At 43.8% G+C, this 13,343-nt stretch overlaps 1 protein-coding gene across 1 annotated transcript; it reads left to right on the forward strand.

The window, feature by feature from the left end:
* The first annotated feature begins 9,169 nt into the window (after positions 1-9,169).
* tceanc (transcription elongation factor A N-terminal and central domain containing) lies at positions 9,170-10,683 on the forward strand. Its single transcript, XM_079264008.1, has 2 exons — positions 9,170-9,253; positions 9,401-10,683. The coding sequence occupies exon 2, from the start codon at positions 9,406-9,408 to the stop codon at positions 10,354-10,356; it is 951 nt and encodes a 316-aa protein (XP_079120134.1). The 5' UTR covers positions 9,170-9,253; positions 9,401-9,405; the 3' UTR covers positions 10,357-10,683.
* The last annotated feature ends 2,660 nt before the right edge of the window (positions 10,684-13,343 follow it).

The raw sequence follows: 13,343 nt of genomic DNA on the forward strand, positions 1-13,343 counted from the left end.
TGATGGCAAATAGCTCAAATGAAAAATATTTTGGGCTTAACGAAAGAAAAACAAAACTATAACAAAATAAAAAACAAAACAACTAACAAACACTATCCATCCATCCATCCATCCATCCACCTTCTATCACTTATCCAGGGTCGGGTCGCGGGGGCAGCAGCCTAAGCAGGGAAGCCCAGACTTCCCTCTCCCCAGCCACATTTGCCAACTCTGCGGGGGGATCCCGAGGCGTTCCCAGGCCAGCCGAGAGATATAATCCCTCCAGCGTGTCCTGGGTCTTCCCCGGGGTCTCCTCCCAGAGGGACGTGCCTGGAACACCTCACCAGGGAGGTCCAGGAGGCATCCTGACCAGATGCCCGAGCCACCTCAACTGGTTCCTCTCGATGCGGAGGAGCAGCGGCTCTACTCTGTTCTCCTCCCGGATGATCGAGCTCCTCACCCTATCTCTAAGGGTGAGCCCGGCCACCCTGTGGAGGAAACTCATTTCAGCCGCCCGTATATGAGATCTTGTTCTTTCGGTCACGACCCACAGCTCATGACCATAGGTGAGGGTAGGAACGTAGATCGACTGGTAAATGGAGAGCTTCGCCTTCTGGCTCAGCTCCTTCTTCACCACGACAGACCGGCGCAGAGTCCGCGGTACTGCAGACGCCGCACCGATCCGTCTGTCAATCTCACGCTCCATCCTTCCCTCATTCGTGAACAAGACCCCGAGATATTTAAACTCCTCCACTTGAGGCAGGACCTGACTCCCGACCCGGAGAGGGCAATCCACCCTATTCCAGCTGAGGACCATGGTCTCAGATTTGGAGGTGCTGATTCTCATCCCAGCCGCTTCATACTCGGCCGCGAATCGCTCAAGTGAGAGCTGGAGATCACGACCAGATGAAGCCAACAGGACCACGTCATCTGCAAAAAGCAGGGACCCAATCCTGAGGCCACCAAGTCGGATCCCCTCAGCACCTCAGCTGCACCTAGAAATTCTGTCCATATAAGTTATTAACAGAATCGGTGATAAAGGGCAGCCTTGGCGGAGTCCAACCCTCATCGGAAACGAATCCGACTTACAACCGGCAATGCGGACCAAGCTCTGACACCTGTCGTACAGGGACCGGACAGCTCGTACAAGGGGGTCCGGTACCCCATACTCCCGGAGTACCCCCCACAGTACCCCCATGGTCGAACGTCTTCTCCAGGTCCACAAAGCACATGTAGACTGGTTGGGCAAACTCCCATGTCCCCTCCAGGACCCCAAAGAGGGTATAGAGCTGGTCCACTGTTCTGCGACCAGGACGAAAACCACACTGCTCCTCCTCAATCCGGGATTCGACTATCCGGCGGACCCTCCTCTCCAGGACCCCTGAATAGACCTTACCAGGGAGGCTGAGGAGTGTGATTCCCCTGTAATTGGAACACACCCTCCGGTCCCCCTTTTTAAAAAGGGGGACCACCACCATAGTCTCCTAGTCCAGATGCACCATCCCCGATGTCCACGCGATGCTGCAGAGGCGTGTCAGCCAGGACAGCCCCACAACATCCAGAGCCTTAAGAAACTCCGGGCGGATCTCATCCACCCCCGGGGCCTTGCCACCAAGGAGTTTTCTAACCACCTCAGTGATTTTAGCCCTAGGGAGGCGGGGGCATGCCTCCTAATCACTCCCTTCCAGGTCTCACTGTCATTGCCCACGTGAGCATTGAAGTCCCCCAGCAGAACAATTGAGTCCCCAGAAGGAGCACCCTCCAGCACTCCATCCAAGGACTCCAGAAAGGGTGGGTACTCTGAACTTCTGCTCAGTGCATAAGCACATACAACAGTCAGGACCCGTCCCCCCACCCGAAGGCGGAGGGAAACTACCCCAACGTGCAGGCACCAAGCTGGGGGCTGATGAGAATGCCCATACCTGTTCTCTCACCATGAGCGACTCCATAGTGGAAGAAAGTCCAGCCCCTCTCGAGGGTACTGGTTCCAGAGCCCAAGCCATGCGTCAAGGTGAGTCCAACTATATCTAGCCGGAACCGCTCAACCTCGCGCACAAGATCAGGCTGCTTCCCCACCAGAGAGGTGACGTTCCACATCCCTAGAGCCAGCTTTTGCAGCCGGGGATTGGACTGTCAGGGTCCCCGCCCCTTGCTGCCGCCCAGCTCACACTTCAACCGACCCCTACGGCTCCTCCCGCAGATGGTGAGCCCACAGGAGGTGGGGCCCATGTAACCCTTTCGGGCTGAACCTGACCGGGCCCTACGGGCAAAGACCCGGCCACCAGGCGCTCGCTCTTGTACCCCAGCCCCAGGCCTGGCTCCAAGGGGGGGTCCCGGTAACCCGTGTCCGGGTAAGAGAACATCTCCCCCATGGTCATTGTCATTATAGGGGCATTGAGCAGCACTTAGTCTGGTCCCTCTCCTAGACACCTGCTTGCCATAGGTGACCCTACCAGGAGCATAAAGACCCAGACAACATAGCTGCTAGGATCTTCAGAAACTCCTCCATCACGATAAGGTGGCGGGTCAGCGATGAACCAACAAACACTTTCAGGATAAATGTGACTATATTGGAATAAAGCAGCAGTATCTAAATCTCAATCAAATTGTTAAGCAATACACAAAGGTTATCTCTCCAAAGGCTAACTCTGATTAAGCTAAATTTACCAAAGTTAGACTGATTTTAGTTCAGACAGTTCAGGCAAGGTCTCTAAAATAGCCGTTTTGGCACAAACTGGCTCCATCTGTTCTCAAAGTTCCCCAATGATTGGATCTCAATTAGAGTCAAATCCTTCCCAAATCGAGTTCAATTAATACTGTAGCGAAAATTTTAAAAATGCTTTTTAATATGTGTTTCAAAGTGATGTCATGGACAGGGAAGTTTGTTAACCTTTGTTTTTCATCGGTAGGTAAAAGTTCAAGCTGTTGGGGCTTCCCCTTTTCTTTATTAGCAACTCTAACTCGTAGACTCAGCTGCTGAGTGAAATTGTTCTCTCACAGCTGAACTAATATAAAGAACAATCCCTTGCACCTGTGCACAAGTCACATTTGTAGACCTCCTCTGTGATCACGTTACAAATATACAAAATGTCTTGTAGATGCTGAACAACTGTGAGCAATGGGAGGATGTGGTTAGTTGCAACCATGCAAGGCCCACCGGTGGTGAATTTCCCACAAGACTGAGCATTTGTCCAGTTGCTACATGTGTGTGAGTGTGTGTGTGTGAGTGAGAGGAAGGGAGGGTTTCATGGGAAAACAAATGTGATGAATCAATGATAACTCTGTGCAGTGGAGAGAGCATATGGTGGTGAGCACACAGGACTTTCAGAACAAAGTCATGTCTGAAAGTCAGAAAATCGATACACAAAGTTTCTCTTACGTTTCAGGTCAATGCTTTTGTTACAACTGCTTAACAGAGGTAATTATTTTAAAAAAATAAACAACTTAAAACGTAAGAATTTGCTATCACTGAAATTGCAGCATTACGTCAGCGAAGGTGTTTACGAAATTCAGGCAGAACAAACTGAAGGAGAGAGCTGATGCATCTTGTGATTAAGCTTCGTGTCTCACTCCCTGCCTGTGGAGCAAAATCCAGACAAGCTCATATCTGTATCTTCCTTGCTGTTTCTGGCTTCAACAAAAGTTCATCAGAAAGAGAAAAACATTATGATCGTCCACGGCAGACATAACAGCAGCTGATTTTTATGGTTGCATGTTTGGGGAGTCTCATTTCCTGCCCGAGGTGAAGCAAGATGGTTCATAAGTACAAACGCAAGTCTGTGACTCTTTGTGTCGTTTATAAGCTCTAAAATAGAAAGTAGCATTGAAACCTTGCAGTGCATCAGTCAAAACAGGAAGAAATGTGTGGCAGAAGCTGAGGGGGAAAGAAGTAAACTCCACTCATCTGTGATCACGGTCAAGGTCTCTGCAGGGTGGGGTTGGTGGGTAGGATGGGAGAGGAACAGCAAAGCAGCTCCCTCTTTTCAATGACACACATGTGCCATGTCAAAAGCATTAGACATCGGGTTGAATTTGCTTTTGCAGCATAAAAACTAATCTCTCTTTCCTGTGTGCTTTTGCACAAGTTGCACCTTTCTGACATCTGATTTCAAACATTCATCACCCACAGCGTATTTTATAATACCTGACTAAATAAAAATACACTAAATTATGTCACCATTGGTGGTGGAGATGGTAAGGACCCAAATGCAGAACCAGGAGCCAGAGATTCAAAATCAGGGAGTTTTGATTGCAGAACACTGAAGGGAACACATGAACCTAACGTAAACACAATGGACCAGCAATGAGAACAGAAACCAAGGGGTAGAAATGCAGGAAAACCAAACAAAACACAGATGTGGTGAAAGATCTAAACAAGACCAGGTGAATCTAATGAACAGGAACTAAACAAGAAAGACCAGAACTAAAGATACAAAACAAGATACCAAAACTAAAATTATGTTGTTTTACTTTTACATACTGCTTCTTGAATGATAACAAAAGAAATAATTGCTTAATAAAAACTACAGGGTTAGAACCATCCAGCAGTGGATTAGCTTTGCATTAAAGCTCCTATAAAATCCAACTTCATGTCTCACTGTTCAGTGCTAAACACCTATAAGACGGTTATTATTCTGATTTAACAGAATTTTTGGCTGTTTTCTGTGAGATCAGTGGAAAAATAAATGACTGGACTGATGCATTATCACCAACCAAATATGGTTAAGATAGTGAGTGGATGATGTTTTAGCCCACTAGCGCTGACCAATCACAGCTGACTGTGCTGCTTTTAGGAGAGGTGGCGTCCTCAGTTTGTTTTTACAGGAAATGCACAAATGCTGTATACAGACACAAATAGAAGTAATCTAGCCACTTTATGAGAAATGTTTAGCTTTTTTCAGGCAATATGCTAATCAAATCTTCAAAGACTTAATTCAATATATGTAGCTCAATCAGTAGCTGCATAGCTAGCTTGTTTGAGTAGTTTCCCTGTTTTGTATGCACAAAAAAATCTTGCCACAAAGTGTAAGAAGCAGTTTATTTCTCTGCTGACAAATGGTTTTTCTAAATGTAGCATCCTCCACAGTCATCTTCTGGTAATAGCAGCAAGAGTTAGCTTAACTCAGCACATTTAAAAAGCATTAACATCTGCGGTGGTGGAAGTATTAAATCTGTTGTGAGAGAGCAATAAGCCAGATGTTTTTAGATCCATGATGCCATTTCTTTTGTTTGTTTGTAACTTTTTAAAATCTGTCTAGATAAACCGGTTTTATATCAACATTTTTGGGCCGTTTGAATGATGTCTACTCAGCTGCACTAACAGTACCTAAGAGTGACACATTCCACAGTCCACACATGGAAAGCTTGATAGCAATACATGCTATTCATTGATAAACAAAGTGCACCACAGAAACAGACGCAGTCTAATGCAAAATATCATTTATTCCTGGGAATTCGGCATTCAGAGTAGCCATGTTTGTATTAATTAAATCAGTTTAAAGAGATGATTTCAGTGCAATCTAAAGGCTAGCCTTCCCTTTAGCCTGCAGTGCTGGCCACTCCATCGTGCAAGCTCAATGTAACCTGATTTAACAACTTCTGACAGCCTTCTTTTCACTCAGGTGCTTTGTGTGCTGTACAAATTAGACTCAGACACTTGGTGTGTTCGGGATTTCCAATGCATGTCTGAGTATGAAGAAACTGATCAGTAAGAAGAAAGCCTCCCTCCTCCTTTGGATTTCTCAAGCTCAGGGCGGGGTAGTGTGCATGAGTGTGTGCTCATGCGTGCACGCCACCGAGTGTGGCGTGGTCCGCTCAAGAGGCGGAGACAACAAAAGCAGGATGTGATACAGCAGTACTCCACTTCCTCATGCATCTTTGTTGGAACCAGCAAAGTGCATAGAGCGCCACCTCCTGGTGTGTGCTTCTCACAGCAGCAGCATGCTGGTAAAATTCCATTCCCACAGATAAGGAACGCACAAGTGCAAACAGGCTGCAACGACATTTCTTGATAACTTCTTTGAAACATTATGGTGGTTTTTGGAATTCAAGCCATAAGCTGGAAGTAATAAAATGCAAAGGGCTTGTCGAGTTGAACAGCTGAGGGAGGTTTTGCTTTTTTATTTAGTGTTTTTTTTGTCCTGTTCTGATGGAGCAGTAGGACCCCACCCATATCAATCCACACAGCAGGAAAACATACAATTAAAGTGGTAGATAGTTTTGTATCTAAAGGCTGAAGGTTCGGCCCAACATTTCCCATTCTTAAAAGCACAAACATCACCACTGCAATGTCTTAAAAATCTGTTGCTGCACATTCTTGGCCCAACAGCAGACAACTCCTCAGGCCAGAGCTCTTGTGCTCTGACTCGGAAAGTTACACATTAACGCTGCTAAAAGCTTCCTGGAGGTTTAGATTTCCATTTGGACTTTCAAAGGCCGCTTTCTGAAGACTTGACAGCCTGGAGGTGTTATAGAAGAGACTCTGTATCACTTTTCCTCACAGGGTTTCCACTACCACTGGCCCAAGATGCACGAGTCTTAAAAGCAACATTTTTAATATAAGATGAGGAGGGTGATGTCATACCAATGGTTATGTAATGGCACCCTGCTTATCTATTTATGTCACAGAGGTATTTATGCATGGAAAATAACATATAATTTAACATGAGTGTGCTTTTAAAATCACTTTACTGAATTCAAGCCGTTTCGTCGTGAAACCTTTCTGGTTGAGTTTGCTGCACCACTAACAGCTTGGAAGAGTGTCTGAACATGCGTATTGATTATAAACTGACCCCAACATTGCTGCTCTTGGTCATGTTTCTACAGTTTTACACACATAGTAAAAAGGTCCTAATAATAGCTGCAGTTTTTAGATTCAGTTGGAAAAAGATGAGTAAATCAGCTTTTATCTGGAAAAATATCAGTGAGAAACCTGATGGAGCGCTGTAGCAGAACAAGCAGGAAATATAGTTCATTAGCCACATTAGCTTACTAATGCTATTTCCACTCATCTGCCAGAGAATAAACTGCTCTGTAAGAGCTTGCAGTGTGCTGAACCCTCTTTCTTATACAGGTACTTTATGCAGCTTTACAACTGCATCGCATGTTAGCAAGACCTATAGTTTCCGTTTAAAGCGTTCCTCTGGCCCTTTCTTCAGACCAAAAGGAACCACAACATCGCTGCATACTGAAACCCATTCATTCTGAAGGCTGGTAGTTACTGTGTAATGATTACTGTGCCAAAGTGTAAGACTTATGAATAGCTCAGGGAGTCTGCGACATGCTGTGCAGTCAGTGCCAGATGCAAAATAAAGAAGGCAATTTGTTGTCAGACAACTTTGTTGGGACGCCTGTTGCCATGGGATACTTAATTCTACTCTGTATTCTAACACATGATAAAAGATGAGTTAATTAAAAGTTATCAGGCAAATAAGGTTATTTTTTAAAGCAATGTATGTTGAATTCTATGATTTATTGTGTGTATTACGACTGTATACTGTTTAAGTTTTATTGTAATGGAATTTAATGTGTATTACTACATTTCTCATGCTGTGAAAATTTTACGGTGTCATTGATAAGGGGTTTTGGACTAGATAAGTGCCCAACTTCTTCCAAAACCCTTTTTCAAACTTAAGCTTATTTTATTTGTTGTTTGTTGTAGTCAATATTTGTTCTTTTAAAAGTAATTTTTTTCTTTTAGTTTGAAATAAATAAATAAAAAAAACCAAAAAAAAAACCAAATGCATATTCTCATCCAAGGCACAATTCCTTTTTTTTTTTTTTACACTTTTCAGACTAATGTTAGCATGGAACATGTACATTTTTCCTTGCAAGCAAAATATACTACAACAAGGTGAAAAGCTCAAAGTTTTCAAATATCCCATTTGACTTTGTGCAGCTAAGTACAGACCATCGCGCTGAACCTAGAGGCGAGTGCAGGCTGCTCATGTCGTGTTCAGCCTGAAAGGGTCATAAAGGGCAACATCTAGCCCTTGTGAGCTGTACTGCTTAAATTCTTCATTGTAAGTTTTGCCTTCAGTCTGTGATAAAACAGAAAATCAGTCGGTAATCCACACATAAGCCCAAGCTGTCTGGCACGGATTCATTTTGCATTGGCTTATCCGATTGATTTAATATTTGGTTATGTTTATTACAAGTGTTTGTGTTGGATTTAAGGACATAAAGTCTCCTTTAAAGTCTGTCTGCTTTGCCTCTTTTAGTCATTAATGTTAACATGATTACTAATAGTTAGTGGGTTAACTTAGCAGTAAGAAGTAAGACAAAAGATTCAAACGCCCTCATCTCCTCAGTCATTTCTGTAAGATGCCTCAGTGGTACCTAAAGGGACGTGTGATGCCATGCTGTAATTTCCTCCTAATATTAATATGTTTCTAAGCTGCTAAAGATACTGACTCTGAGGGTTTTATAAGAATTACATGTAAACTATTCACTGTTGCAGTTTTATGTCCAGAAACATTTCTGGTCTTGACTCTAAAACCACAAATCATCCAAAACACTCACTCATCTTCCTCTTTCATAATATATTCTTGCAACAGAGCCGAAAGACTTGCCTCATCTTGTTATGAGATACCTTTTGAATTCTTGTCTGGAGGCCATTTAGGTGTTTGTGTTGAAGGTCTGCTTGTTCCTGCATGTCATGAGATTCTATCACTTAAGTAAATTCTCCACCAGTATAAGATTCATACAGGTATTGCAATAATCACACAAATGAATGTATGTTTGAAATATTAACCTTTGGTCACACCTTTGATGTAGATAATCCAGTTATAGTCAGAGATGAAATTGAACACAAACCTGTGTACCTGCTGTGGGAATAACCCAAAAAGTCGAATGCACACAAGTAAATCCTTAAAAACATGCACACACACTAATCCCACAGTGGATTTTAGTCAAATTACAGAATGACACAGCTGCTGTAAGTCCCCTGTTGTGATACTTTTACAGATTAAACAACTCCTTCATGCATGATCACATAATCCAGGATGACATGTACCCCTCCGACTTGCATTTAAAAATGCTTTGCATTTCACTCATCTGAAACTTTATGAAGACAGTGAAGTAAACTACAGCAAACTTACTGAAAAAAACCTCCATGACCATACTTCCTGGTATGATTCTGTGAGGCTACAGCTCCATCTAGCGGCAGATTCAAGCAGTTCGCTCTTTGAGGAAACATTCAAGATGGCTGCTCCTATGCAGACGGTTTGGAGAGCTCTGTTAGCGAGAAGAATCTGCAAACCATGATGGAAAACAGGTAAACCAGTTCTGCAGTTTGATTAAATATGTTTTAATGTGGTGAATGATGTACGCTCGTACATCTTATGTGAAGAAATTGGCACATGCTTCCACTAAAAGTGCCAAAATCCTGCATGTTACATTTAATGGTATATCCTGTCTGCAGTTGCAATGGATGCAAAGCACCTAGTCCACTGTGCGCTTCAGATAGAAAAGTTTACAGCAGACAGAAGCTATGGGAGCATCTGGATCCTCCTTGGTGATCTTGAGAAGAGTGATGTTACTGCAGAGCAGCTGGAAACAACAGACATCGTCAAGGTTCTGTACAGGCTCCTGAAAACCTGCGCAGACAACAACCTGAGAAAGACCGTCAAGAACTTGTTGTCAAAGTGGAAGAAACGGTATAGCAACGAGAGGAGGGGGTCGAAATGTTCAAATGGGAGTAAGGACGCTGAGCGCTTTAGCGCTACAGAGACTGGGGAATCCTGGTTCGGCTCAGCACATGCATGCAACACGTGGGAGGACGGGGAAAAACCTGGCATCCAGAATCACATTTCCTCTGCAGAAGGACCGTCGACTTCTTCCAACCCTGTGAGAAGAAAATGTGTTGAGTTTCTCCTTGCCGCCCTCTGCCCCAAACCTTCCGATCAAGACAACACAGCAGAGCTGGCGGAGAACATCGAGCATCACATCCACAAGCTTCACAGAACCAGTCAGGTGAAGTACAAAGCATGCGTGAGGAGCAAGGTGGCAAACCTCCGAAACCCCAAAAATGGTCACCTACGCCAGGGTCTTCTCAGCGGCTCACTGCTCCCTGAGGACTTTGCACGGATGTCTGCAGAGGAGATGGCCAACGCAGAGCTCCGGCAGCTGCGGGAGGTGTACTCATCTCAGGGTGTGAGTGAAAGGCAGCTTCCACAAGGCGTGGAGGGGACGCAGACGCAGAAGATTCACTGCAAAAGGTGTGAAGGGTCAGACTGCAGTGTGAAGCAGATGTCCAGGGGTGCCCTTTTCCTGCCTGCATGGGTAAGGCGAGGGGGCCCTGATGAAGATGCAATGACGTTTGTGACCTGTAACGGGTGTGGGCAGCAATGGTACCATAGTGGCTGGATCTGCCTCTAAAATCCAAAATCAGGTTGATTAAGAAACACTGGAGTGATAACCAGTAATGGACTGGTGGACAAAAACAATCCAATAATTGTTTTACCCTCTTAGTCAAGAATGAACAAAACATGTTCCACATGGTGGACCTTGAGATCAGCTGGCCCTCCTTAAATCCATCTATTGTTTCAAACTTTCATTAGTCTGGATTAACAATGCAATAACTTAGTGCCCATCCTTTTTTCTATTCCCTAACTTGACATTTGTTTTATTAAACCAACAAAGCACATAGTTGGAATTCTTGGAACCCTCTGAAAGTGTTGTTTTGCTATTAAATCTGCCATTGCTTTGCTGTCATTTGAGTGGGTTTCCCTCATTTATTCAATGATTTAAAACAGAGTTTAGTAACGTGACAAAAAGAAAATGCTGAATCTGCCTTCGACAGTGATATATGGGGCAGACAGAAAAGAATCAAAACAAGCAGCTTATTCTACTTCTTCCTAATGCTCTTAATCCTAGTTTCAAGAATCCACTGTGCCTGAATAAAGTCGGCTAGTCAAAGGGAGAAGTCATTGGGTTCACGCCTTGGCGTATGAGCTAGGTGGAAAAAAAAGCCATTATTTTGTAAGAACGATAAAAGTTTATGGTGTCATCGATCAGGGCAGAGAGAGGCGGGTGGGATGGGGGTGTTCGTTGAAGTTTTCATCTTCAAAATGTTCTCAAGCGCTGCTTGACAATGGACCACATTCTGCGCATTTCCACGTCTTCGGCTACATTTTCATGCTCTATTTCAGCACATTTCCATGGTTTAAATCGATATTCTATTCTCCAGTCATTTGGCAGATGCTTCATGTATTTTTCTAACCATACAAGGTTAACATACACCTCTTCTCTCCTGTCTGATTGGTTGCACATGATTTTGTACATGATAATGTGGTTAATGTTTATGTCATTAATGTTAATATGTCCAAAAATAACCCCCAAAAAGGCATAGACAATGACTTAGCTATTTATATGGAAGCAGAGAGTGGTCATTCATTCATCCACCCTTTTTATTAACCACTTAGTCCAATTAAGGGTCTTGGGGGAACTGGAGCCTATCCTAGCAGTCACTGGGCGAGAGGCAGGACAGGTCACTAGTCCATATCAGGGTGCAGAGAGTGGCTGAGCTCACATATTTTTTAAATGCCATTCTTCATGGTAACAGGATAATTGCTCTTGTTATCTGTTAAAAAGAAAAAGTTGTTTTTTGAGATCCAACACAGAGACAAGCGTTCAGTCAGACTCGCACTCATTCCTAGCGAGACTATAGACAAGAGAACCCACACATAGGTGGAGAACATGCAAACTTCACACTGGTTCCCCTTGGAAACATACAAGAATTCTAATAAATATGCATATAAATTAAGTATGTACATTTATCATTTTATGTGTGAGTGGGTGGTGGGGGGTATGGGGCAGTGCAGCAGGACTGTCCTACAAACCAGCAACAGATGTGTTACGTCCCAACTCTTCATGAGGGTGTGAGGCGTAACAAATGAGAACTGGACAGGTGTTAAATGTGAATTTCTGAGAATTTATTGTCTCAAGTGGAGATAAGAACAAAGAAGAGGTGGCAATATTACCAGTGTTGGGCTTAGCATAGCTGCGTAAGGAAAGGACAGCTACAAAACAAAAACCATCCAGTAAAAAAAAAAAAAAAAGGCACAAAATGTGAAAAACAAAACCTGGTCTGCTAAACTAAAGCAAACAGAAAGTGAAGCAGCTCCAATAGCTATGCTTCAAAGCCAACAGTACTATATACAAATAAAACAGAAATACTTACTAGCCCAACACATTCTAACTTTAACAAAACACTATAAATGCAACCAAAAGGAGGAGCCAAAAGGGCTTTAGAATACAATTTACAAATATAACAAAGAAGGCCAAAAGGGCTTTACTTTGGCTATGAAAACAACAAAAAACTACTTCGCAAGAGAAATAAACAGAGAACACGAAACCAACCAGTTTTAACACCGCTGGAAAAAACACAAGACCAAGCAGTTTTTAAACACAGAAACAAAACTCTACTAACCAAACAAAGTCTACTTAAATTACCACCAACAAAAGCACACACTCAAACTCCACAGATTATAAGCCTAGACCAGACTGTCTGAGCCAAACAGTTGCCAATGAGCTGCTGCCGGTTTAAATCTCCCTCCAATGTTGCTGCAGTGTTGTTGATAGGTCAGGCAACTGTCCAATCAGCAAGCAGGGAACAAGGGCGTGGTGAGCAGAGCCAATCGTCAGGTGGTGACGGCACACAGGGATTTGCATACAAAATAAAACAGCAACTAGGTGGATTGGCAGGCAGCCGTAACAAGATCATCACTGATCCGACTTTACTTCTGTCAAGTCTGACAAACTCTGACAAATAAGTTGTAGCGGCGACTCATTCACATAATTACACACCTTGACTATGGCCCTGCGCTGCTGTCATGGGGTGTGTTTAGATCAATGCTATCAGATAAAACAGCCACCACTGAATCTGGATCATCTTGTTATGTTGAGACAATGAATAAAAGTGGAATAAAGTCAAGCACTGAAGAAGAAAGGTATGAAAGAGAACACATCCCAGGCCTCTTACCATACCCAGTGCATTGGTGATGAACAGAATCCAGTGCATGAGGCATGTGACTGGCATGTGAGCCAGTAGTACCCTGCAGGAGCGGCCATTGGGCTGACATGGTGCAATGATTCATGCACACATCTCTATGATGTCACATGGAGGGGTTATGACTTGAGTCTGTAACGAGGCATGTTTCTTTTCTGACCAAAGATAACATGTCTTGTTCGAACAGCCCGCATGCTGCCAGACACACAGCTGCAGATCTGACTGTGTGGGTTTTTTACTCATACTCTGAAGCCATCAAACACACACAGTTTAGACAGGGTTTCTGGAAATACAAGTCCAGACTGGAAGATACCTTAATGGGCATGTAAAGCAGCAGAGATGGAACTGGGTCAGG

Source organism: Telmatherina bonti, assembly GCF_933228915.1.
Source record: "Telmatherina bonti genome assembly, chromosome: 24".
NCBI lineage: Eukaryota > Metazoa > Chordata > Actinopteri > Atheriniformes > Telmatherinidae > Telmatherina > Telmatherina bonti.